The 26,171-nt window shown below is 38.4% G+C and overlaps 1 protein-coding gene across 3 annotated transcripts in view; it reads right to left on the bottom strand.

Annotated features, from left to right (window-relative positions):
* Positions 1 to 847: 847 nt before the first annotated feature.
* Positions 848 to 26,171, bottom strand: part of WDHD1 (WD repeat and HMG-box DNA binding protein 1) — a 30,302-nt gene continuing 4,978 nt past the window's right edge. For all 3 annotated transcript variants that reach the window (XM_087746838.1, XM_087746839.1, XM_087746840.1), the window contains exons 4-26: positions 25,846 to 25,997; positions 23,527 to 23,638; positions 22,924 to 22,974; positions 21,111 to 21,206; positions 19,389 to 19,481; positions 18,401 to 18,507; positions 16,783 to 16,918; positions 16,418 to 16,619; positions 16,046 to 16,236; positions 15,259 to 15,443; positions 13,853 to 14,094; positions 13,244 to 13,381; positions 12,414 to 12,570; positions 10,500 to 10,614; positions 8,923 to 9,054; positions 8,352 to 8,569; positions 6,494 to 6,624; positions 5,484 to 5,540; positions 4,551 to 4,594; positions 4,234 to 4,392; positions 3,701 to 3,834; positions 2,366 to 2,501; positions 848 to 1,774 (exon numbers count right to left, since the gene is read on the bottom strand). In XM_087746838.1, the coding sequence (XP_087602964.1) occupies positions 1,574 to 1,774; positions 2,366 to 2,501; positions 3,701 to 3,834; positions 4,234 to 4,392; positions 4,551 to 4,594; positions 5,484 to 5,540; positions 6,494 to 6,624; positions 8,352 to 8,569; positions 8,923 to 9,054; positions 10,500 to 10,614; positions 12,414 to 12,570; positions 13,244 to 13,381; positions 13,853 to 14,094; positions 15,259 to 15,443; positions 16,046 to 16,236; positions 16,418 to 16,619; positions 16,783 to 16,918; positions 18,401 to 18,507; positions 19,389 to 19,481; positions 21,111 to 21,206; positions 22,924 to 22,974; positions 23,527 to 23,638; positions 25,846 to 25,997 (3,189 nt within the window). In that variant the 3' untranslated portion in view covers positions 848 to 1,573. The remainder of the gene's footprint in view (positions 1,775 to 2,365; positions 2,502 to 3,700; positions 3,835 to 4,233; positions 4,393 to 4,550; positions 4,595 to 5,483; positions 5,541 to 6,493; positions 6,625 to 8,351; positions 8,570 to 8,922; positions 9,055 to 10,499; positions 10,615 to 12,413; positions 12,571 to 13,243; positions 13,382 to 13,852; positions 14,095 to 15,258; positions 15,444 to 16,045; positions 16,237 to 16,417; positions 16,620 to 16,782; positions 16,919 to 18,400; positions 18,508 to 19,388; positions 19,482 to 21,110; positions 21,207 to 22,923; positions 22,975 to 23,526; positions 23,639 to 25,845; positions 25,998 to 26,171) is intronic.

Raw genomic sequence — 26,171 nt, 5'->3', positions numbered from 1 at the left:
AAAGAAAACATTGCACAGTTCACCAAGCTCACAGTGAATTTTCTATCAGCATGTTTTTCCTACCAATGCAATTCCATTTGTCCCCGATGCACCCAAATGTGGAAATATGCTTTACTGCCTACAAATAAATTCCAGTCTCGAACACAATAATTTCTTTCCAAAGAATGTAGAAAAACACGCCACTACTCTCCTGAACTTCCTGCATTATGGCAATACAGAAAATTATTACTCGCATTAATTTTTGCTTGCTGTCTACTATCAGCATTAAACAAATAAACTGTGTAACAATATGTAAGAACTGTGGATTAAAAAAAAGCATTTAAATTGACAGGTCTTCAGGTCTTTCTCTATTTGTATTTACCATCCCTGGCTGACATCATGACCCCGTTTTTGATTTGTTTGGTTGTTTTTTTTTACATACAGTGAAAACAGGAGCCGTTTTTTCCAAAATAACCCACAACAATTGCTAAAAAAGTCTAGTGGCTTTTACAGAAATCTCACTGAATCTTCAATCTACAGATTTCAATGTTAAAAATGTGTTCTAAGTGGACAGTCATTTGCCTTTTCAGTAATAATGTGAAGACAAAGAATGAAAAAAAGCAAATGATGAAAGGACGTGCAAACCCGGGGAGAAAAAAACCCTGAATTAGAACTCTTCGGTCTCACTTGTTATGCTAAAGTTAAATTATTTTACCTTACCCTTAAAAAGGTTTCAGACTTTGAGTTTGCTTCAAACACATTTACTAGACACACTGTCTTTTCTCCAGAGAAGGTAAACACAACTGCCTTATGACTTGTAGGTAGGAGTCTGTTTACTTTAATTATAAAAATTGCCAAGACCAGCACCTTAAAACGAAGAAACATCCACATTTTATTTTAAAAACAAACATTACATAAAACGATACAGAGATTTTCGAGTTCTGAGCACTTTCTGGACCCTGCTGAGGCACAGATTGGGAAAGTACGTTTACACAAACTGGAATGGCTCATTTTTGCACACCTGACCTTCCTAATGCAGCTGCTGTCCTGGTTTTCTCTCCTTGACCCTATCGGGCTGCTCTCTGCCACTGTCACAGCCACAGATGTTGAAAATGCAGCTGAACATTAGCACCCTATTAAGCTATCTTCCCCTCGCTCCCGTTTCTTTGAGCATCTTTCTCTTAGAAGCGTTTGCAGCAGGCAGAAAGAATGGCATAGAAGCCATTACTTTGCCTCTCTAAAACCACAGGACAGCTTTTGGACGTAGTTTGTCCTCCCCAGAATGACTGATCTGGATTTAGCATCAAATATTACAAGTATCGAGGCACACAGCTACACAACACTGTGTGGAACTGTGCTCCTAGGTAACAGGTCCATTAGTATTAGTTTTGCTATCAAGCTTTATGCTAGTAACTTGCAAAAAATTAGGAGAGTGGACTCAACTCTCAAGAACTGATTATAAAATACTTTCTAAAAGACTATTTGGAGCAAGGCACTCTTTTTGCTAAGTACTCTTTGAGCACAACAGCAAATTTCTCAGTACAGAACTAGCTAATGTTTTCAGAAACGAGGCGCTGAGAGGGTACCGCATTACTTAGCTCTGCTTGAACGCAAAAGCTGACAATCTGACATTTGTAGATTGATCTAAAGGCTTTGGTTTTTTGGATAAATTCGAGTCCTCTGATTTTTGCTCCTGGTTCTTTTTTGCTTCATCTTCATCAGCTGTGGGACGCTTTCGCTTTTTATCTTCTGTTATATCATTAACCATTCCTCCTTTTGCTTTCTCGGTCCACACCTTGGAAGAAAGTACATCATTAAACAGGAAACTACAAGTTAGGCCACAAACTTCACCACTTTATTTTATACACCTGCTTTCTCTGATTATAAGGAAACACTGAAATAATTCCTGTTAAGAACTAGTAAGGATCAAGTTAGGAACAATTTCCTCACTTTCCTTGTTTGTAACAGCATTCTCCTTCAAAATTATACTTCATTTGAGCCTGTATATTAAATTGAAGCTCTTAATTGTCTTTCTGGACAAATAAGAAACCCAAAAGGCCTTAAAACAAATTTAAACCCCAATGAATTAAGCCCGGCTATGTCACTTTTAACTCCTTCCCTTGTCTTTTGTCATTTCTTCATTGATTACTTTTCTCTCACATGCCCCACTTTGGAAAAGCTCCTTTCTGCTATTACTTATTATTCCGATGTACTTTATGAAACTATAAACTATGTCATAGATCATGGCCCAATTCAAAACTGAAGTCCATGAAGATGGAGAACAGTGGAATTTAAAGAAAAAATTCCTAACCAAAAATAGCCAAGGGATTCCGTGGGGGAAAAAAATTCTCAAAAAACCCCCCAGAATTCGGGAATGCTTTCTTACCATTCTTTCTTCTGACGACAGCATTCTAAATCGACTCATGCCTTCTTTTATTACTTCTGCTTCATTCAGATCAGGATTACCCGTCAAAATGTTTGCTCTGTTCTCTTCTAGCCACATCTGGAATCCCGTCTTTGGTCTGAAACAAGCACACAAAAATTGTGCGTTTAAGAAGGTTATAGGAAAACCATATCCCCCAAACCAACATTTCTAAACAACACCTAACTGGACTTTTTTGCTCTTGAAAGAAAAGACATATATATAGTCAGCAGTTTGCTTTCTCCTATTGCAGTATGCTTAAAGAACAGGCTGACAAGGCAAGACTAAGTCAAGCATTTTTATTAAAGCTGTGATATATATGGAGATTAACATTTCGGTTTTAGAATGACAAAGCATAATGGTTCCCTTCCTTTCTGACAGGGTCCCATCAACCTAAAAATAGAGCACATATATTAGCATGTTTCAGCTAATCCTCTTCACAATTCTCCTTGCTGCTTGTTTTATAATGTTATCTGTAAAGGTTAATGAAAAGAATGCTAGTCCAAATGACTAATAATTACCTTCATCTTCCTCAGTTAAATGAAGTCTAAATGAAACATGATTATAATAATGCAAGTTTCATGAGGATTGGGATTGTTAGAGAATACATCTGCTCCAGAGGAAGACAGAGTAGAGTCTTAGCTAGGGAGAGACATCCTCCTTAGGTGATGAAAGTTTTTTGTTTGTTTTCTTTTTTAAAAAACACGCTAAAATAAAGCTTTTACACTTTCACGTAAAACCCTTAGCAAATCTCAAAGGAGGCCTAAAAGCTAGAGATGTTTAAACTTTAAGTATTTCCTATACTTGGAACGGGCACAGCAGCGTGGTTTCATTTATCATTCCAAGGTCGTTATCAGACGCATAAGTAGCATCAAGGCAAAACTCGTTGCTTAGAGCTCCAAAATTACATTTTGCATTGTTCATTTACTATTCGCTCATACACGTATTTGTCTCAGGCTGCCGCAAAACTTCTACTTTGAATAACACTGCCATGCACACTGGGAAAGATTTAAGGAACACAATGCTTTTTCTCCGTTCTTTCACTGTGATTGTAATGTGGCAATTTGGAAATCCAACCCACGTGTTTTATGCAGGTTTGTTTGATAATACGTACAGTATAAGTAGCAGTTTACTAGATTTCTGAAGCGAGTTCACAAACGTTACAACTTGTGAGCTAACACTTGAATCCTGATGTCATGCTACTTCAACCAGTCTAACGTCTTCAAAAACAAAATAGTTTTTGGACTTGCTATTCCATCAAAATTGGTATATGGCATTGAGATGCAAGTGTCCACTCACCTTTTGTTTTCAGTGTTCTCCTGTGCAGTGACTTTGACTTCATGGGACTCGCTTCCTGCTTTTTCTTCTCTTTCTTCCACTGTTTTTTCACTAGAGTTAGGTGTGCGAGCCTGGAAGAAGGAGGCTGCTAAAGCCTATAAAAAACAGAGGTTAGACAAAAAAAAAACCCACCACACCTCACTCTCAGGCAACACATACCATGTAGCCTAACAAAACCCAAGCCTTTCCTAAAGACACAATCATCGCTTGCGTTAATATAGCCTCTAGTCCATCCAATTTCAGCACAGCAGATGTTTAGTTAACACTATTTAAAATAAAAGCACAAGATTCAGTGCAGAATGTAATTTCTACAACTGAAATTTTTTTTTTTGCTGTTTTATGTGCCTTTATAGTTTCTGCAGTATGCTTAAATGAACTTTGCCATCTAAGATGCTTTACTCAGTCAACAGGGTTTCATACTTGATAAAAGCTGGTAAAATTCAATTTACTGTTCTTTGTTCACTGAGACAACGTAAAAAGGGTAGAAACATTACCTGCTTGGACTTGGGTTTGGGAATCAGAGGCTTTATAACTGGAGGGTTCTGCTTGTTTACAGCTCGACTGCTAGACAAAGTAGTTTTCTTTGAGTATTTGCTCATAGTGTCTAGAACATTTGCTGAGGGGACCACTGGGTCCTTTTTGTTAGACGACACCTAGCAAAACAAATAAATAGACATTTTATTTATTTTCTGTCATGTTCCTCTCCTCTGTCCCTCCAAGATATCCATCATAGTTATATTGTAAACTTCGGATATAATAATCTGTTGTGATTTTCAGAACACTGCAATCAAACCAGCTGCAAAATTCTTACCTTAAAGGGATTCACTCGTCCTTGGCCGCTTGATGCAATTAGAACTATTTAATAGGAAAGAAAAAAGAATGTAAAAATGTGTGCGTGCGTGTACACACACATATATATAAATCTGTGAAGCAACGTGCACATTTTAGATGAGTAGATGAAACAACATTAGCCTCATTTCCAAAGAAGAAGGCTAACACTCCTTTTGCATGTTTCAACCTCTGTTCATTGAAAATTGAAGAGGAGAACTAAACCAAAGGCACCAACTATTCCACACCAAAGAAAAGTTCCCACCAGGCTTGAAAGTGGTCGGGTAAAGAGAAAGACACTTTAATAAGCCCATGAAGGTTACACTGTACATGCTCAGCTATTATTAGTCATCAGAAATGACACACAGGACCAACAGCTTAAAATACAAATCCACAGGAAGACCCAGCACTTCCTCCACTCCCAAATCCGTTTCCACTCCTATTATTCTTGCTAGAGGGCTGGCAGGAGGGAAGAAGCAAGAAGCAGCAAGAGGTCGCATTCTGCCCCTGCCTGCTCCGACTCACAGTTCTACGGCAGGGTTATTAATTCTGCCCTGTAAGTGCAACCAATAAATGTGCCTGTGATTAGTGAAACAAATCAACTGATCATTGTTCTCATTCTTCCCCCGTCCCAAAGAATGCCTTCATGACACAGCCAGGCAGACAACTGATTCAGCATTTGGCACAGCTAAGGCCATCAGCACAGTGTTGTGGAACATCATTAGCTAATGAAGACATCAACAGGAATAGGGAACCTCTTAAAAACATGAGAGCAATAATCAGTGCAAGTCACCACTTGACAACACTGTTATGCACTGCATTTTAGTAGTCATGGGAGAATGGAGGATAAAAACAGGAGCAGGTATTGTGAAGCATGACAGAGTTCTCGGCCTGGAATAAATGGAGATTTACTCACCAGACTTCGGAGTAGTCACCTCTGCTGAAGTGACACCTTTGGAGAAAGGATTTGGCCCTTCAGAACAAAGAAAGGGGTAGGTATTTAAGTGCAATAAAATGTAATAGCATAACTTGTTAAAAAACAAAACCCCAAACACACAAGCAAGTTGTAGTAAAGCAATCTATATTTTAAAGCATGATTCTCATTTTCAAATTGTAAATACACTTATACAAAACCATCTGTTATCTTTACCTAGATTTAACTTAGAGTTTTATACTTATTCCCTAAACCTTAAACTTATTCCTTAAAGCGTGCCCAGCAAAATACTTGTCTATCAATTCAACTCCTGCAAGATTTGAGCTGAAACCAAAGTAATCGTTTCACAAGGTGACCCAGTCCATTAGAAATAGTATCAGACAAGAGAAAAACTCCCCGAAGGTCCCTCAGGTACTCAATACAATGCACGAGCGAGCTGCTACAGAGCAGATGACATACACTAAATTTGTTACTCTGCAGTGACTGCAGGCACAGGCTCGCTCAGGTAGGCGCTACTACTCATCTCCCACAGGGAATTCCAGGTAACGGGAAGCTCAGAGGGAGGAGTTGCTGCACGTCACCCCGTTATTCCCGCTGCGTAGTTTTTCACATGTCGACACCCAAATAAGACAGATCAGAAACTACCAGACCTGTTCTAACTCGGGAGCAGAAAACCTAGTCCCTGCTACAGTTGCAGAGTTTCACAAGTCAGTGAAACAAATGGGATTATTTTCTGTTTACGTAAATGGCTTCTAAATCAAACCTCCTGTACCTCACTTGCGGTGCCCCTTGACAGGTGGTGTGTCTGTCTTTCCTAAATTTTATGTCAAAAGAACAAAACAACAGACAGAAAACCCCATTCTTTGCATAGTCCTATAGACTGAGTTATCCAAACTACAAATTATCTGGGAATTTTCCAGAATTCCTTATTAAGTCTGTGAAAGACACATCTAGGTAACTTCCAGCCTATTTAGAGAAGACATTTTTCTTACTCTGTTTATGCACTTCTGGTGTTTCTTCTGCTTCCTCATAGGCATCAGTTTCCTCGGCATCTTCCATTTCGTGGTCCTGCTGAACATTTCTGACCGGCAGCCGACTCCACTCCGTGGCAGAGTTGCTGTAACTAAATGGGAGGAATTCATCAGAAAGGAAGTGCTCACCACACTCAGAAAGAAAACTGGAACAAAGGAAGGCTAACTTACTTATCTAATTTAGGAAATAAGAACAATAACATTTGGCATTTAATTTGCATTATACCATTGATTAAACTGTGGTGATTACTAAAAATAAAATAAAGATTCATTAACCACTTCAGTTCACCCTGAAACACCAAGCGCAGTCGCCTGAAGTGGTACTCACGTAGTTTTAAGAAAGACCACACACGGGTACTAAACTGCCTGAAATTCACACTTAGCTAAAAGTACATGCGCTGGCCTTCTAAGAGCTCCGCTCACGAGAGCAAGCACCCGCACAGAAACGGCAACCTTTTGCCACCTTCAGAGTGCATCACTATTGCTGCCAGAACACTTTGCCACAAACATAAATGCAAACATAGAGCATCTTCTGTGATCTCCATTTAAACACGTATACCTCCAATATCATAAATACTACTAGATTACTTTTCTGCACACATGAATAAATACACAGGTGGTGACATGGATCATATTTTCAGTCTGAAGCTTAGGAAGTGAGTTTTAACGTTTAATCTGATTATTCTCTAAATTCCCAGTATAGTAGTATGTACGTTTCTTGCATTTCCCTCCTAATCTTTGCTGATTACTAAAATCCGTGCATACATAAACTAAAGGTTCCTTTATTTCAACCGCAATGTCAGTGATTAATCTGGCACGGAGAACAATAGAGTATTTGGGATGAATTTTGACCCTCAGAGTGGCTGAAGTCACAGATGGGATTCTAGCTTCCATTCATGATCCAGAAGAATAAGGTAGAGCATTTAGAAAGGAGTTTTAAATGTGTAGTTTCACACAGACAAATAAGGGAAAGGTTACAGATAAGTTCAGGGACTTATCTCTTCCTCTTGCTTAAGTAAGTTCCAAACTCCATATATGAAATTGCTATAGGAAGACATTGCTTCTGACGAAGCATTATGACTTTTTTCTGCACTATCAGATTGGTGGTTAGCAATTACTTTCCTTACTGCTGTACCATCCAGAGGCCAAGCAAGAACACAGCTCTTCTGTCTAGTCTATATTTTTAAAAAACAGCACACATCTTTTGCCTCATCATGCTTTGCAAAGCAGATGCAGGTAGGAGAGGAAAGGTAGATAGCACAGATACGGGCAGGGGGGGGAAATGCATAGCAAACCTGCAGTATTTCCACAGCTTTGAAGGGCTGGGATTAGTTAGGAGAGAATAAGACTAAATAAGATACCCTGAGATGAGATACTGAAAGAGGGGAGGGCTAGAGAAAGATAGAAGAATTTTAAGATAGGTGTGGAATGAAGTGAGATAGAGAGACTGAGACAAAGAGGAAAAAAAATAGGTTGGAGTCAAATAACCAAACCAGCATAAGCTGGGGCAGGGGCAGAAAATTCTAATCAGAGCAACTTGGTATTGAGTCGGCTTTGCCTCTGAAGCTGTTGTACACAGACATACAGCAAGCAAGGAGTGGAAATATTTCCCTTTGTGTTAGTAGCCTGGTACCAGTGAGTCCTCCCAAGATATCAACAAGAACGTACCATTTTATATGCACAAGTAGAGCAACATAAAGCATTACTTCATAACAAAAACATTGCAAACTGTGGTCCAGAAAAGCGCATCAACTGGACCAAAATGTTAATAGCTCAGTAAAAATGTTCCCAGGTTTTTAATTGCAGAAATTTGTGTTACCCAGCACTCAAATGCTTTCGGAAATCCTCTTCCTCCTCTTCATCCTCCGGTGCTGTTGCCAACTCACTTGCTTTCTCTACAGCCATTTCACTAAGTCGCTGAGCTAAATTTAGTTTTCGAGAGCGAGAAGCATACTTGATAGCTAAATTCACGACGTTTTGTGTCATGAGGTCAGCAAGTTCCACACAACGAAATTCACGCTCCAGTTTACAAGAAAGCTGAAAGAAAAGAGGCCTTGAGAGTTACACACTTCACAGTTACACAGCTCTCTCAAGACTCTAGGACCAGAATATTATGGTCTGGGTGGAGTGAATGAACAAAGACAAACCACCAACAATAATGAGCTGCACAGCAAAGAAAAAGGTTTCCTTCGTCCTCCCACCCTTCATACCAATAAGCAATAACAATATTAACTGCAGTCCACCTCTTATCGCAGTCTGTGAACTAGCTGGATTGCCACTCACTAGCCAGACTTCTAGTAAGAGGAACTACATCAAAATTTAAATCAAACGCCATCGACTCAAAATAAAGTCTCGGGGATTCTTTCTATTTTTTATTTATTTGTACTTACAGCAAACAGTTTCATTAAAAGTTCTTGCTGTTCTTTCACTGACTGAGTTTTAGTATTTTCATCAAGTTCATAGCCATTTTTTGATAAGTAATCCACATGGTTGTGAAATACAACAGAACGCCAGTATTGTTCCTGAAAAAGGGAGAAAGAAGGATGCTGGGCGTCAGAGGGGGAAAAAAGCCCACGACTCAATGCCTAAAAATTTACAAATTATTTTATCAATTTATTCTTCAACATTCCTTTCATCTTATAATGACGGTGAGGGGTAGACAATTTGCTTTAAAAGCCAATGCCTACTGAGGAAAAAGTAGACCACGCTAACAACCATCCGTATACAAACTGATCCAAACAGTTGCCATATATGTTAAATTCCATTTATATTACAGGCTTTCAGCAGGACGAGACCTACATGTTCACCAGTATGCTACCAGGACAGACAATTCCAGAACAAGTTGATTATTTTATCTTATAAACTTCTGTCCCACAGCAAATTGGAAGTATTCCAGAATAACTCAGTAACTGTAGGAGTAATCATCTGTGAGACAGGTAAACAGAACATATAACTCTTGTTATATTTCTTCAGGGAAATACTAGTATGGCTATTAGACCAGGCTAGCTCTGTTACAAAGTAATTATGAACTTATTCAAAACCAGTATGTTTTCATTAGATGTACTGGAATAATCTGCTTCTTCACCTACACACAAGTACATATTCCCTCAAGCTAAATTGACAGTTCCTGGTGTTTCCCTGCTGTTATTTTGGGGGGGTGGAAGACATAGCCCATCAAATAAAGAACAAAAAGACTTGAAGCGAATCAAGGAGAATTCGTTAAAAATTACAAAGTGTTTATTATTGAAACTTTTTATCTACACTTCTATCAAAGAGAATAAATTTCAAATAGCATTAAACTGTCTCTAAGGTTGAGGTTAGAATTTTATGTTCATTTCTATTTTGTGCACTACAGCTGAACCCCACAAGATTGAAATATTTAAACCTGTAAAAAATTGAAGAATAAATACAGATATTCTTCTAGAAGTTCTCTGCAGGTGCATTTTGCTTCAACCAGCCTCCACCTTAAGAAAATAAGTCAAGCCTGAAGGCCTATGTTTTCGGAGAGATTATATGAACCGGAGCACTTAGTACATCTTTCCAAAAAACATCTTCCAGAAATTTTGTTATGCCTAAAATATTAAAAACCGGGCACCTTTAAGAGGGTCTTGATTTGGATCTCAAAATGTGGTGCTTCCTAGAATATTAATCACTACCCACTAAAAAAATACAAAAAAAAAAGGGGGGGATAGACAGACTTCACTGGTCAGAAATAGATTATGTGTCAATATAACCTTGCATCAGCTCCAACAGCTTTATTTTGTATTCTTCTGGAAACAGTTATGAACCAAACCAAACCAGAAAACCTCTACGAAACACTGAGCCCAAATAACCTCCTTAGCCACGTGTCTTACTCAGAGTTTGTACTACCCTCTTTCATAGTAGAGATGATTAATAGGAATCTTGTATAATCCCTACTACGGGGACATCTGAGAGTATCAGCTGTGGACCCAACACCATTCCATACCTCCATCTGTCCCTTTTCTGTTGTAACTTGACAGTAAGGAAGTTTAAAAGATAATATTGCTACAGCAGGCCGTGGTAGCGTAGGAGGGAATCGGGCTCCTTTACAAGGAATACACCTGCGCAAGGGAAACAAAAAACACATACAATCCTCATCACCCACAGTCACCAGTTGTTCTACATCTAAATCACGGCTCCTAAGAAGCAGGATACTTTAAGAGGATTTGTTCTTTAAAAAGTAGTAATTAAATTGCTGACTTAAATAGAGCAATATGTAAGATTGCGTTATAAAGGGTTATTTTTACATTGTAACCAACAGAAGATTTTAAAACCAGCAAAGCACATGCTGCTCTTCTTCACACCAGAAACTCCAAATGTGGCACATAACAGACACAGATCTCTATCTCACACAACACACGATTTAACAGCTATTACAAAATGTAAATGCAATTTATTAAAATCTGAAACTACTGAACAACTGAAGGCCACTGGAAAAAGAGCAGGCACGTCTACCATTTATTTTGATGAGGAGTTTTGGACTTCATGAGAAGAGTGCTGTGTTCAGACACACACAGCGGGGGAGAAAAAAAGAGGGGTGAAACAGATAAGCATATACTAAAAGCGTAGGCTTATTGTTTCCTTGTATTTAAACTAGTACTTTCTGGTAACGATCACTTAAACAAAACATTGATTGGGGAAGAGCTGTATTTCCAGCAGCACCAATGCAGCATTGACAAAAACGTCTGGTTTTATAAGCTACTGTTTCAGACACTAGAAAAAAAAAGAACAGGAAGCATTAGTGTTCTGGCTATCTGTGTTAATTAAGGCATATGGTGTTTCTACAACCCTCCCCCCCTTATCTTTAATATGCTAGTGGCTTTGAATAAAATGTTCTTTGCAACTCCGAGAGTAGCACTCTCTTTCTTGGAGTAGAAGGAAAAAACTCATGATGACAGACTCAGAGTTGACCATCCCATCAATGTGATGTGTCCTGCACATTTTTGGTGAATTTTCTGGAGGCCAACGTTATTAATAATTTGGAGGAAGAAACAGACACTGAATTGACGTTTACCAGTGATATCAAATTATTTCCCTTATTACAAAACAGAGGATTACAAAGAATGTCACGTTGATTTAAATAAAACGCAGTTTCCCACCAACCTCTGCAATTGTGCATGACTAGCAAAGTAAAAGAGCCTAAATTTCGGTAAAATATGTGAGCTGATGGTAGGAAAAGGACACAGATCACTGAATAAAGAGGACTACAAACAAAGCTTAGCAACTAAATGTCCAGGATGTGCGTTACAATAAAGAGAAACGGAGTTATTTAGACATCACCAGTATCACATTTTATAAAGTAATGGCTAACGCTCAGCTAAATATTTGAGCAATTTTACATATAAAATTGTTCTTCATGGCCACAGTTCAAATATTGATATAATAACAGACAGTTCTGATTTATCTCTGCCTAATGATGTAGATTAGTTACAGGACTGGGTTCTTCTCAAAGGGACAAAAGGGGAAGGCATAGCTAAGCAAAAACAAACAAAAAACATCAACAGCAGAAGCAGATTCCTAACAGCAACCATAACTTTTTAGTAGGTTTCTCTACCAAAATGCAGTCTTACGAATGTGTCTGGATCAGATGTGTGGTTCCATAATAAAGTGCACACGCCTGTCAGCCAAGGCAAAAAGCCACAATTAGTCGGTTACAAATTATAAAACTCTAATGAGTTTATTCAAAACCAGTTTAGTAATGAAACATCCATGCACAATTACACTCATGAACTAGATCATTTACTGTGCATACTTACTAGCCACCTGTTTTACTAAAAGTTGTTTCCAGTTTCTCTTAGTAAGAAACACTCTGTAATTTAAAACCAAGACAAACGAAGTGCTTCCTTGTGAAATACCTGACCTGAGCTGCTGGGGATTTTCATGGATGCCAACTACCCAGTAATGATCAGATTTTCCTTTGCAATGCTCTCTCGTGTTACACACTGGAATCCAAGTATTCCCAAGTCCTCGATTCAACATCCGCACAATTCCCTCAGAATCCACGTAACAAGGGGTACCTGTTTGTTACAAGTGAAAACAATTATTCTGACAGGCAACTAATTACAACATGAGTAAGTCTGAACTGCTGGATACTGCTGGGAAATGACGGTTTAGGTATTTCAAATACGACATTCTCTCACCCAAACAGTACAACCTAGCTGAGAAAAACTAGTTCCCTTAGAAAGATGCGCCACCTTCTGACAGTCAACACTACTGCTACTTAACCGACTCAAATTTAAAGCATTTTATAAAGAAATCAAATTCCTACTGCTTGGGTAGATTCCCAAAGAGAATTAGCTATTTTACAATTACTTTTTCTGGTTATCATAAAAACTGCCCCCAAGCTACCAACTTTTTTGGGAAGGCTTTTGACAAGATAGTTGAACGTGCCTATTATGGTGTACTAATGCAGTTTATGTCTTTTTGCTGAGCAGGGTGATCAATCGGGGAAAAAAAAGTTCTGATAACATTCAAGTGTATTCTATTAATACTGGAAACATATTAAAGATTTCTGATAATTATATTGAAAGAACAGAAAAACAGAATTTTGTTTAGCATTGGGGAGACTGAAAAAAAAGCCTAAGTCCCAAGATCACCATAACTAAAAGGGCATTAATTAGCCAGACTCTCCTCCAAAATTCCCCCAATAGCTTCATGAATCTCAATGTCACTCATGCAGGTATTTCTTACCTTCTGCGGAAAATCCAACCCATACCAAGTAGGATTTCTTTGTAAGAGAAAGAGGGTCTCCGTGCAAAATTTGTTTTTTCTTTTTTCCTAGCTCCATCAGCTGTACTCCGAGGCATTGGTCCCCATCAAACCCCGTACCTAAGAAGAAGTTGTTCGACGACTATATTAGAAAACAAAAGAATTGTCTTGTCTCTTGGCTAAATTTAAGTTTTGAATCGAAAACTAATTCTAATGCAGAGTTATCCATGAATACCACTGTCAGACAAGCAATGTCATTCTGGACATACAAAGCATCCGTAAGAACTACTTCCTTAATTTCCTATAGTAGTTCATTCTGGCATATCTGAAACCCAAGTTTAATCTATTAATGTCACTGTTATAAAATTCTCCCCTTTCCCACAGGTTAATCCAGGCATCCCAATATAAAAATGTAGGCTTTGCTGTCAGATGTCAAAGATCTGTGGGTTGTGACAGTAAAAGCATCATCAGGAAGAGAAGAATGAAATACTTCTGGTGATTATGTACAGATTAACCAGTGTTTGAAGCCAGTAACAGACGAGGATTGACAACATAACCCCAGTTCAAAAGAGAGAGAAGGGAGAAAACTACCTCTGTGATAAATAATCATCAACTGCTCTCCATGTCCTGCCATAGACACCACGGGACCTGGGAGGCTGAAGATCTCCTTCTGAACTCCTCCAACCGTAAACACACGAACTAGCAAGGCACTAGTGGCACAAGCAGCCCAGCCTTGACCTAGACAGATAGCCTCAATGTCTTCATCCTTTGGCATATCTACCGTCCACTCCTTGTTTGCATCCCATGAGCTAAAATGAATGCAGTGGAGCTTGCTACAGCAAAGACAAAGAACAAGAGTCAAATATCTCAACGGGAAGAAAAAGACAATATCTGAAGATACACCAATATATTGCGTTTTTATCAGAGACCTGGAATCTGTGATGCTCATAGAAAGCAACTACAAATTACAAGTGGTATCAGCAAAGGTGTTACTCTTATTATTCAAGAACTGAAGAGCCAGCTCGACTTCCAACACTGTAGATTTAGAGCCTCTAAAGCCTGACGCAGAGACAGTTTAAAGGTCTGAGGGAAGATTTTTTAGATGCAAACAGGACAGTGTCCTGCTTAATTAACATTAATAAGAACTGAAGGTGCTCGGTACCCCTGAATATCAGCCCTCATTACAAGTCTGTCATATTATGCTATCTTTCAAAGAAAAAAAAAAAAATTAGGAACTTCAGTTCTGCCATCTTAGTAATTGAAAAATGCCCGTGACCAATTCACAGTCACCACGGCTTTTGATTGATTACCCAATTCCAGTGAGAAAAAAAAAAAAAAAAAAAAAACACCAAAATTTTCAGAGTTAGACAACCAATTTATACAATTAATACTTTTAAAGGTAAAGGATGCTTTTCAACTTATCACAACGCTGTATGTGTGAAAATAAGAAGAAAATTCTTTCTTCGAGGTATTTCCACAGAAACCAGCAATACAATGTTGTTGCTGTTGTTCTTAAATGCAAGAACAGAGTCTAGCTGGCCCAGCTGCTTAAATCTTTCTACGGTTTTCATAAACTTGTGTTCTTCACACTTATAATTCTTTGGGTATCTCCAAACATGTCTCCTTAGCAACAGTGTGAAAAGAAATAGCACAGCCCTTATGATTTATCTTTGATCTGAGCAGACTGAAAAGGTATTGTTCGTGTTTACAGTTTCCTTTTAAGCTAGCAATGCTTGAAGTTTCGAGCATATATATGTATTTTTGAAAAAGGAATTAAAAAAAATCCTCAGGAAACAAAATACATCTTTCAATATTCTTGAAGTGTCAAGTGGGTGGGTGTGAAAATCCTCCTCGAAAGTGGTTCCATAAATAAAAAGCACGATCAAAAGCCAAAAATCTCAAAAAGTGATAGAAGCTGAAATTAAAAGCTGAAATATTTGAAACAAGCTAAGTGTAATTCCATCCTACGGGTTTTGCAGAGCAAGGCCATGACTTACCTTGCAAGTTCCTCTGTACTCTCGCAGGCTAGTAAAATAGCTTCAGTAGAGAGGTCAGCCATCGTGTGATTCAGAGAGTTTGGCAGGTGTGTTGCGTGATGTATGGAGGTATCATGAAATTCTATATCTATAGCATTGTCTTGCTCATCATTGTAACAGCGAATGATACCAACAGAATTCCATACCTATTAAAAAGAACAACAACAACAACAACAACTCCTCAAGCATACTGCCCTATACAAGCACACAGCCTGCTATAACTTTCTCATCTGAAACAACAGTATGTGGGAGGCTGGAGGAAGACTGAAGACTTGTGCAGTCAGGACTTGTAGTTGATAAAACAGCTGAATTAGGCAGAAACTAGTTTCATCCTCATTGCTTAGCCATCTTTCTCCTTACAAAATTAAGTGTGAAGAACTTGCAGTTAAATAGAAATAGTGGGTGATTCACGTACAAGTCTTAATAGCACAAAAATACCCACAAGTTCTGGCTAAAACAGAATTTTAAAAAAGATTTCCTAGAATTCAATAGCATGGGAACAAACTGTATAGCTTGCTTTTGTCTTAAAGCCAAGTATTTATTTCTACATCAAAAGCAACCAAGATATAAAGCATAACATCATGCAGTCTTTGCACTAACATAAAGCTACTTTCCACCATTTAGCTTCACACTGTGAATTATTAAAAAATTCAAAAATCTTGGAAAAGAGTAGATTAAGCCACAGCAAGAACTGGACAATAGTAACAAAGCAACTAGATCTACCTAACCACGCAGCAGTGCTATTTACCATGAAACGATGCATGAGATGTGCAGGAGTGGAGCCAGACTGGAACGGCTTTTGCTTGGGGGTCGGCATTGGCCCATCATAGAAAGGCTGTTGTGTAGACGATGGTGGCAAAGCTGGAAAGCCACCAGTCTGACCATCATCGTCATCTTCCTTTTCAAGGAGATTGGAATTAGCTTTTATCATCCCAATATCTAGAAGTTTAAAAGAAAATAATAAATTACACATATTATTACAACAGAATATAGGTAAAAAAATTTAAAACAGTAAAGATTTCTCTGGAAAAATAAGGCAGAATATATCCGAGTAGAGGATGCTAAGAGATCAGCCCAATAACAGCACTAAAGAGCTCTGGAAAATTAGTTCATTCTGTACCTAGTGAGTTATCATCATCATCAATTATTGCCCGCCTGAGATGGCCTGAAGTTGGCATAAGGTCATCATCATCATCACCACCATCATCTTCATTAGCTCCAGCCTTTGGGGAAGACTGTGGTTCAATCATATCTCCATTTAAATAGTCGTCATCTTCTCCATCAAAGAGATCATTGTAGTCTTTTGTCACTGTACTGGCAACCTAAAACCAGGTTAACAGTTATCATAAAACTTCTTTTGGACACGGAATTCAAAGAATGAATTAACACACAAAAGGGAACTTTCAACACGCAATACAGAGCGTTCAATATAATTTGGTAACCTAAATCATCTTGTTAATTTAAGAAGTAATTGGTACTGATCACCTTGTCATTTGCTTTCTTTCCGTCACCGATATTTTCCAACAAGCCCAGATTTCCTTCAGTATCTGTATAAGCAATTTGCCTATATTTGGGGTGCCACGCCAGTCCACAAATTGAGTAATTTTTCTCGTGCTTCATCCTAAAAAGAATATAAAAATAATGGACTTTTAGTAAGGTTCTCAGGGCAGAAACATCCATAAGAGTTATTGGAAAAAGTGGCAATATTCACTAGCATTAGAAAGTGATGTTACAGTGATGTTACACATAATAAAATAATTAATAGGTCACATTTAGAATAAATGGCTACTATAAAAAAATACAGCAGGTCTTCCTTTTCTATGGAGAAAATCATTTAAGCTTTAAAAAATCACACAGAATCATTTCTTAAAACAACAGCTTCCTGATACACGTAGAAAAGAAAGTAATTCCCCAGCAGTCATACATTCCAGAATCATCCGGTTATAAAAAGAACATTCAGATGTTTCTCTTGTACCAAACTGATGAGTTAATCCTCTATCTTTTCCACCCTTTATTCTCACAAAAAATCCTTCCATTAATTATTTACATAATCTGTCTTTAATTCTTAACATAGGCGTTACAGTAACAATCATGTTTCTTACCCAAAATATTCAGACATATAAATCATCCCTTCTCTTCTTCTCTACCTCATTTAATCATACCTTTTTTTTTCTTTTCTTTTTTGAGAGAGAGATGCTTTAAGTAACCAAAGATAAAGTGCAATTTGTCCTTTTTTGCTTCCAGGTAAGGATGGCTGACGGATGTATCTATATTTCCCTCTCGCTTTAGAAAATACATCTTACTGCCAATGATCTTGGGGTTTGGGATGTGAGGAAAATTTGTTTCCATCAAAACTATCCTTTAATCAACTATTAGATTAAAAAGTAATAAAAGATACTTGCACACAGAAAACTAGGCTATGGAATTTGAACAAAATCCACATTCATGTCCCTTCCCTATTCTATTTCTAGGAATGTCATGTTTCCAGATCCTTCTAGCTATGCAGAAGGGAAAATAGTATATCACATGAATCAGGACATACTTCTGTGCATTCTGGATATGGTGGGGGAAGGCAAAACAATGCCACGTTTCTACCTATGACCAAGAACTATACTCTTTTGGAAGTTGCTTCCTTGTAGAACATGGAAACGATATGGCAGCCCTTGAATTCCCTTCAGCAGGTGAACTGCAGTACTTGTGCACTTCACTCGGGTCGCACAAGAGAAGAGCCCTCCTCTTCCTCTCTTTGATCAAGTCCAGACGGAGCGGTGGCCCAGCCTCCCAGCGCCACCCAGACCTGACACAGTTCTTTTGACCTGTGTGCTTTGGCTCCCTCTCTGTGGATGTGCTCCCAGCCCCACCACCAGCTGGGAGACCATCCACAAGGGCAGGTAAATGCTATTCTTCAATCTGAGCCTTCAGACGCTGTCTCCTGGGGTGCTTGTTTTCAGGAGAAAACTTACAGATTTGCCCTGTAAATCTTATTAAGGCTTTTTCAAGAGGCAGGCTTCTACGTTTGCACAAATAAGTTTTATGGAAAAAATAACAAAATTCTATTTCAAGAAAAAACATGTACTTAGGGATTTATGGAACAACACAATACCTCTCTATGCACTGCTGGGTTTCCATATTCCACACCACCATACTCCCGTCCACACTTCCAGCTGCCAGATACTGCCCACAAGGAGACCAAGCCACAACATTCAAGGGCTAAGGAAAAAATATAAAATAGAAAAAAAAAATATTACCAATGCACGCACAGCATTCTTATTCTGGAGCTTAAAACAGACAGATATTCTGGAATTAAAAAATAATGATCTCTAGCAAATCAAATTCGGCCTCCTGTACTAGAGCGGGCTTTAGGTAGCTCCCTGCAAGAACCATTCCTTAAAGACAACACACTTTTTTTACAAGAATATCCATCTTCTGTCATTAAACGCTGCCATGAGGTCGAACAAAACCTGATTCTGGACACGCAGACAGAAGCATAGTATATTTTGCAAACTCAGCACTAAACACAGGTTTATTTATTTTGAACTTAATACAGTTCCATAAATTAAAATCCAAGACTGTGTGTTCTGTATCTTAATAACACTAGGAAAGTGGTCCTCTTTAATCCAAAGGTTTCCAAGCATATAATGAGGTAAAAAGAAAGAACATGGCACAGTTAGGGCTACTATGCAGCTAAATTTCAACTTAATAAAATATAAAGTGAACAACTGATATCTCTGTTCTGTACAGAAATAATACTCTTCACGTTTTCCCTAAAAAGCTATGTATTTAGGGCAATTTGTGAAAACAGATGTTCTTCAGCTGCAGCTGGTGACTCACCAGTAGACCTTAGAGATCTGGTGGGTTACTATAAATGAAAGAGGGGAACCAGAGCCACATAAGGACATGTTTTACACTCATCTAGTATCTCTTGCCTTGTTTTCCAACATAAAGTAACGGGATCAGAAATTAAATAGAAAATGTAAGCAATCGTTACGGGGTGGGAGGAAGAAAAAGGAGACGCTGTCCAGAAGATAATTTCTAGCAGAATAACGTTTAAATTATGGAAGATTTAGCAAGCACCTGGTTTATGTACCTACCTGTGTGATGAATGTATCTGATAGATCAAATTGACTCTCCCAGGTTTCTCTTCTATATAGTTTAACAACTTTATCTACAGGAATTGCCAGCAACTGTTCAAAGGAAACAAGAATCAGACTATTTAGAAGAAGTTACCTTTCAAAGAGAACATTCAAATAGCATAGCTCCTTCATTCAGATGCATTACAGTTGTGACTGCCTCAGTATTTAATGCTTCTCTAGCATCCTAGCAACGCCAACTGAGAAAGTAAAGAAAGCTGGAGTAACTTGAATTACAAGGTTCTTTAATGCTTTCCACATGCAACAGAGCAAAGCGTGCCTGTGTTTACTTTAATCTTCATTTCTTTCTGGCAGAAAACTGAAGATAATGACAGCTGCAACATAAGCTTAGAAGTTCTTATTTATGAAACAGCTAACACACACATATAAATAGTTTTCCATGCTCCGAGCACAAGGCTCACATTCTCCTTTTCCCTCCCTCCCCAAACCTCTTTTGATCAGGTTACAATTTCTCAATAAATCTTATTTGAATAGCTGATACCTGAAATAGCTCATTTCATCTTTCACAAAACTACATAAATGTTACTGCCTGTTTATTTTTTTACGATTTGGGGTTTTTAAAGACTTATAACAATTTGCTTTGTAAGAGAAGCAAGACAACTACTTACATTTCAAATATGTATGCGTGTGTGTGTTTGTCTGTGTGTGAAGAATTAGCCTAAAAATTAAAAGTATTTGTTTTTATGCAATATGGATATTGAAACCATTTGTACTGCAGGTGACATTCTCTCTTCCACGGAAAAGATACATCATGCTACCAGAGCAGACAGGTATTTTGAAGAGCGGACACAGGTAAGGCTAAGACACAAAGGCTAAGTCGGGGAAACAAGATTATTCAGGCAAGAACTGTGATAAAGCACTGGAAAATACTCTTTTGATCCAGTATACTGGAACGTCAATAAAGGATGAATAGGTTCTGCCACACTATTATCACAGGCAAGAACAGAAGCCATAGAACAATTTTTTCAAACGGCCAACTTTCACTCATTTCCCTGTCCTTTACTGTAAGTATGGCAGGGCATGCCTCATTTCGTACAGGTTCGCATTTATCTGCTCCTTTCTCCTCTCCCCTTTGTGTTATCAGATGCAGCAGAGGTGTTCTAGGTTACAGGCTACAGAGACATCTCTACAGCTATACTAACTCTCCAACCCATTTTGACCAGTGATCCATACGTTGTACTATTGCAGCAATACATACACAATGCACTAGACCTGTAGTATTTATCAGCACCACCTTTAGTCACAACAGAACCAACTTTGTTCTTCAGGTGAAGAGAAACGGAACAACTTACCAAGGAAATATTTACAGAGCAAGATTACTGATAGGGCAAAATTTACTTAAAGTAGAGCAAGACTGAACTCCTTTGATGCTCTGTTGTGAGAAACTTGATTATTTCCCTCGTGTACAATGTTCCTTCCTATTCAGCGCAACACGACTGTTTAACATTGTTTTGGGCTGACAGCTGGACTACTGCCAAACACAGTCTGGAACTTAAACAAGTAACCATTTCCAGGTTTTTATTTTTCCTAAAAGTGAACTTTACCCCAAATATTTTCCTTAGTCCCAGGAGCTGCAATTTGGGCTTGCCCAGATTGAATTCTACCGTTGCACTCCCAAAGACAAAAGAAGGATTAAGATGTGGCTAAAACAGTGTCTCTTACCTTCCCACTGCCAGGTTGCCAGCCAAGCCTGCATATTGATTTAGCATTTATCACATCATTACATTTCTGCAGCAGCGGCCAGCTTGTTGTGCATGTCTGAAAACAGAATATTAAAAAAAATGAGTTTTCTAGCTCTGTGAAAATCTACTGTGTAATACAAATTCTTAAAGGAAAAGCGTGGAAAAAACCTAAAAGATATACCATTTTTGGAACTGAAATAATCTCTTTCATCCAAAGACAATGGTACATACTGACTTAAAAAAAAAACCAACCAGCCAACCAAACAGGAAAAAATATCTTGCCAATATAGACCTGAAACTATTTTAATGACAATACAACTACTTGTAACAGAAATAAAATCACAGAACAAGTGTGTTTAATGAAGCACAGAACAAATGAGCTCACGTATTTTTAGGTTATAGAGAAATCTGGCCAAAATGCATCTGTCAAACCCAGATCAACTGCAGCAAGGTTACACACATCAGCCTGAATCTCACCACAGCAGCAGAAAGAATGAATGGCTATATTCTCAAATTACAGCACAGATACGTACGTCACACTGCCACAATCCTAGGACACTGTTAGTGTAATTGCCCCAAAAGGCACCCGCCGTCAGTCTGGAACACGAGTTTCACATTAGAATTATGCTTTTGTTTTAAAAAAGTAGCAATCCACAAGCGCGGGGGTACATTTTCAACCGTACTTACAGGAATAATTCCACATGGATTCTTATTCCAGTCAATGGCACTTAGCAAAAAAAATCCCATGTACATATGCAGAATTGCCTTATTAAGACGTTCACTTGAAACCCTCTTTTCAAGCTCCTTAGAGTTCCAAGAGCAGAGACTAAATCAGATTCCCTCACTAAATCCTATTTCATACAGGCCCTCAACTATTTCAGCCGAATACTGCCAAGCTGCGCCCAAAGACTGTATTTCTAATAATTTACGTCCTCCTTCTGAGAAACTGTGGTGAAGTTTGTAACAAACAAACAAAAAAGCGAAATAGCAAGCCCCTTGTCAATAGTCTTAAACTCATTCAGATCTAAAAGGTTGAAATGCACTGAGCTGAACCTCGAGTCCTCAGAAAACGATGTATGTGTGCCGTAGGCAGAGAGCAGGAGACACTGAAGCAACGTTTTGTCCTAAGTCCCCTATCAAAGGAAGATATTATCATCATGGGCATCCTCTCAGTGATCCTGGCATGTGAAATATCTCTCTCTTCCTAATCTCAGGTGAAAGTAACTGTGTTCCCATGATCAAGCCTAACCAACCAGACCACTTATAAAAGATACTGTGTAGCATCTCAGAGCATTATTCCACCTTCACCAGGCAGTCTACAATCCTGAAAATTATTCATTATTTCATAGGAAGCTTGGTAAAAATAAACAAAACCAAAATATACCTAGATAGTTGTTTATTAGAATAAAAATCCTTCCTTAACCCTGAAAGCAACGAGCTGAAATTGTGAACCAAGGAATCTGATGTCAATTGCTATCTTTACACAGAAGCGTTATTTCTGAATGTGCTGAGGACAAAATACACAATGTTGGCCAAGGAAGAAAGACGAACGGAAGAAACCAGGGATTCCACAGACAGGAAGAACAATCCACAGCTACGCAGGCAACATTTCATAATCAGGCTTTGGAATTTCTCCCAGAAGTAGATAAAAGTATTCTGTAAAGTGTAGTTAGATTTCTTCCCCCAAAAGAAAAGCCTGTTCCAGTAGGGTTATTTCAGTCCAGCTCCTCTCGCTGTCTGTGAAATCCTGGCTTTCTTATGAAACTCTTCACTTTGAAAGGCAGGCCTTTTACCTGATCTGCGATTTTCCATACTCTGACAGAACCATCACAGCTCGCCGATGCCTACGTAAGAGATTTTTGTAAACACGTTAATAATTAAAGACATAGAGAAATTAATGCTACAAAATTGAAAAAAATCCCTGTAACCAATGCTCCAGGCATATAATATATAGGCAGTTCTAAAAAGAAAGCCTCCCCATTTAAACCATTTTAAGACTTAAAATTTTCTTATACTGTCATATTGATAACTGCACTCGACTCCAAGCTACTGTAATTACAAACCCTCATACTTCAAGTGAGCTGCTTATTTGCAAAGAGGCTCAAAATTAGTATTACATTTCTTTAGTAAGCCATCTTTTCCCCTCTAAAATCAGCTCAGCATTAGATTCCAGAAGAACATAGACAGTAATTGAGTAGCAAAGCAAAGACTGAGTTCTCCTGGGAGGCAACAAGTTGTCACACATTCCATCATCAGTAAGGTTAGCTGAAATGAAGCAGTCTTATGTGCTCTGTCACTGGTTGTTTTGGGTTTTTTTTTGTAAAAAGTATATATTTATTTTCTTTCCTAGGGAAAAAGAGATTCAAAGCAGAAAGTAAGCAAGAAAGTGTTTTTACCAGGTAGACATCCCTGGGGTCAAAAGACAGGCTTAAAACAGGAGCATCATGTCCTCGGAATGTTTTCTGCTTGCTGCTATCGGTCACCTCCACAACTTTGACCATAAAGTCACTGCAGATCACAACGGCACAGACATAAAAGTATAACATTGGTATTAACAATGACAAACTATGTGTTTATGGCAATAAAAATTGGGCACTAACTATCTTTTGGGGAAGTTACAGCTCTCAACACTGTATGGTCAAAGGGAAAATAAGAATCTTGAGGCTTACTACAATAGGAGTAAGGCCAGACTATTTTTATCAGAAAATAATTTTTGTTCATGTCAAAGTTCATAAAAAAGGGTTGCTCTTTGAAGGGGATACTGTGTACACACAGACCATATACCTGTTTAATATAATATTCTATGTGACTTAATGAACACCTCTGCTTAGTTCTTGTTAAGTCAGCTCTCTGGTATCTATCTGTTGAATGGGACCAATATTCATTACTATAATTATTTGGTCATGTGGCTTTTAAAAAAAAAAGACAGAGCAAGTAGTTTATTTTGTGACATTTTTAACAGGATTTTTAAGACCAGTTAGTGTATGAGATACATTAATAGATTTTTTTACAACTGTATTCCCTCCTCCAAAATTACAGACATTACTGCAGTTTAACTCAAAATATCAATGCTAACTTCTAAGCCACAGAGCTCTTGTGACAATCTTTCAGTACCACTCCCTCTCATACTTCGTTGCAACACCCGCAGAGAGAAATTTAATTTTAGGACCTAATTCTATAGGGTTAACCATTACTTTAACTATATTCAGAAACACAACCTCAGCTTTGTCAGATATCTAATGCTATCCGAACAGTCATGAAAGGAAGTCTCTAAGCTGTATCGCGAGACAACTAAAATTATGTTAGCACTCTTAAAACAATGCAAAACAACTTTAAAGGAAAAAAACAAAAACCAAAACAGGCAATAGGATATTTTTTTGTTTATTTAAGAAGCCACACAACTATTTTTCAAATAGTTCCTGTGAACTTTGGCAGCCAGTTGGATGTTAAACTTCTATAAAACTGAAGTTTGCAGACTTCGTGTAAAAAATGGAGAAATCTGGGAAAACTAAAAGCAATTCTTCTTAGCTGCATTCCTTCATTTCATGGCTGTCACCTTCTCCTTCAGTATGTTACAGAAGACCTCATCGAGGGGTGGCCTCACAGTCTTATGACCTCTTTTTCCTAATGGGAGAGCCCTGGCCAGGCTGCAGAAGTATTGGGTTTTTCTAAAAGTTTTAGAAAACAAAAAGGAGTTCGCCGTCTGCCTAATCTCTCTAATCAAAGTCAGATCCTGGGGCAGAGCTGTTCCCTCAGAAACAAGCACTGGCAAAGGGCCCAAACTCATGATCCCTGTCAGATTTAGAGATTAGAGTGGTTACTGCCCCCAGCTGTCCAGCCTCCCAGTTTTGGTGGAGCTGGTGTGCCTGCTCCACAGCTGCCAGAGTTCACAGTCCAGCATATTCATCCAAATTGCTTTCCAGTTCAATTCACATTTAGAGGAGCCAGGGGAGCAGATGCAACTCTGCCATCTCTACTGCAGAGGACAAATTCCAGTAGAGAAGCGAGCAGACAGCCCAAGTTACCTACAGCTGCCCAGAGTTCACCAAATCCAATTAAGAATCACCTGAGCCTTAAATAAATGGGAAAAAAAATATTGCCTGCTTGCTATTTTGCCATCTCTGTTAAAGGATTAGCATATATTTTGTAAAAGCAAACATGCTGCCCTAAGAAATTAACCAAACTACGCATTTAATTCCCCTCAGGCAAGTCTTGCAACTGTCATCTGTTATCATTTGGCAGAACGGTGATGATACTTATGCCAGAGAATGACTCAAAGCTCTCGCACAAATTAGGACCCATCTAACTTTTGCATGTGTCTATACATCTGCAGCACCATGATCCTGAACAGTCAGGACATTATCTTTAGCACACAGTAACAAAATCCTTGATGCTGCAATGAGATCCATATGGGCGAGCACTTATGCTTATACAAGACTGAAAGCTGAAAACACTCAAGTCTCCTAAAGAAAAGGAATTATTTCACAACACCAGAATTCCATTTAAAATTATTTGGTGGATCAAGTATCTCAGAGCATTGTTTCCTAAAGTCCTTTTCATTCCTTTCTTCCCCTCCACCCCCTGAAGGCATTTTGCAATACTTTAAAACCCTCTCAGGTACGTGGATTAATGATCTCATTGGTAAAAATCAGCATGCGAGGACGTTGCCAGGTTTTGAACGATAGCAATGCTTTTCCTTATCATGCACAGATTACCTAGATCCAGCAGCAATTTTGGTACCGTCACTATTAAAGACAACGTGGTTTGCATTCATGGTGAAACGAGTAAGGATGCCATCTGGAGCTCCTTCAGGAAATGTATGGATCTGAACAGTGTTGTTCGATACTGCTGTGATCAGTCTTCCATTCTAAAAACAAAATTCATCATAAAAATTGTTAGTTAAAACACATTTACGCCGATAAAGCCAAAAAAATTGCTCTGATGTTCCCAATATTTGGGCAGATTAGCTTCAGTAGTTCCAAAAGAGGTCTGACAGTAAGAATAGTAGGGGAAATATTCTTTAACTTCTATTTCTTCCCCC

The sequence above is a fragment of the Nipponia nippon genome, unplaced genomic scaffold (genome assembly GCF_047370975.1).
Source record: "Nipponia nippon isolate SJK-2023a ecotype South Korea unplaced genomic scaffold, ASM4737097v1 scaffold_11, whole genome shotgun sequence".
NCBI classification, from domain to species: domain Eukaryota; kingdom Metazoa; phylum Chordata; class Aves; order Pelecaniformes; family Threskiornithidae; genus Nipponia; species Nipponia nippon.
Note: the sequence above shows the minus strand (reverse complement) of the source record. Positions and strands in the feature narration are given on the sequence as shown.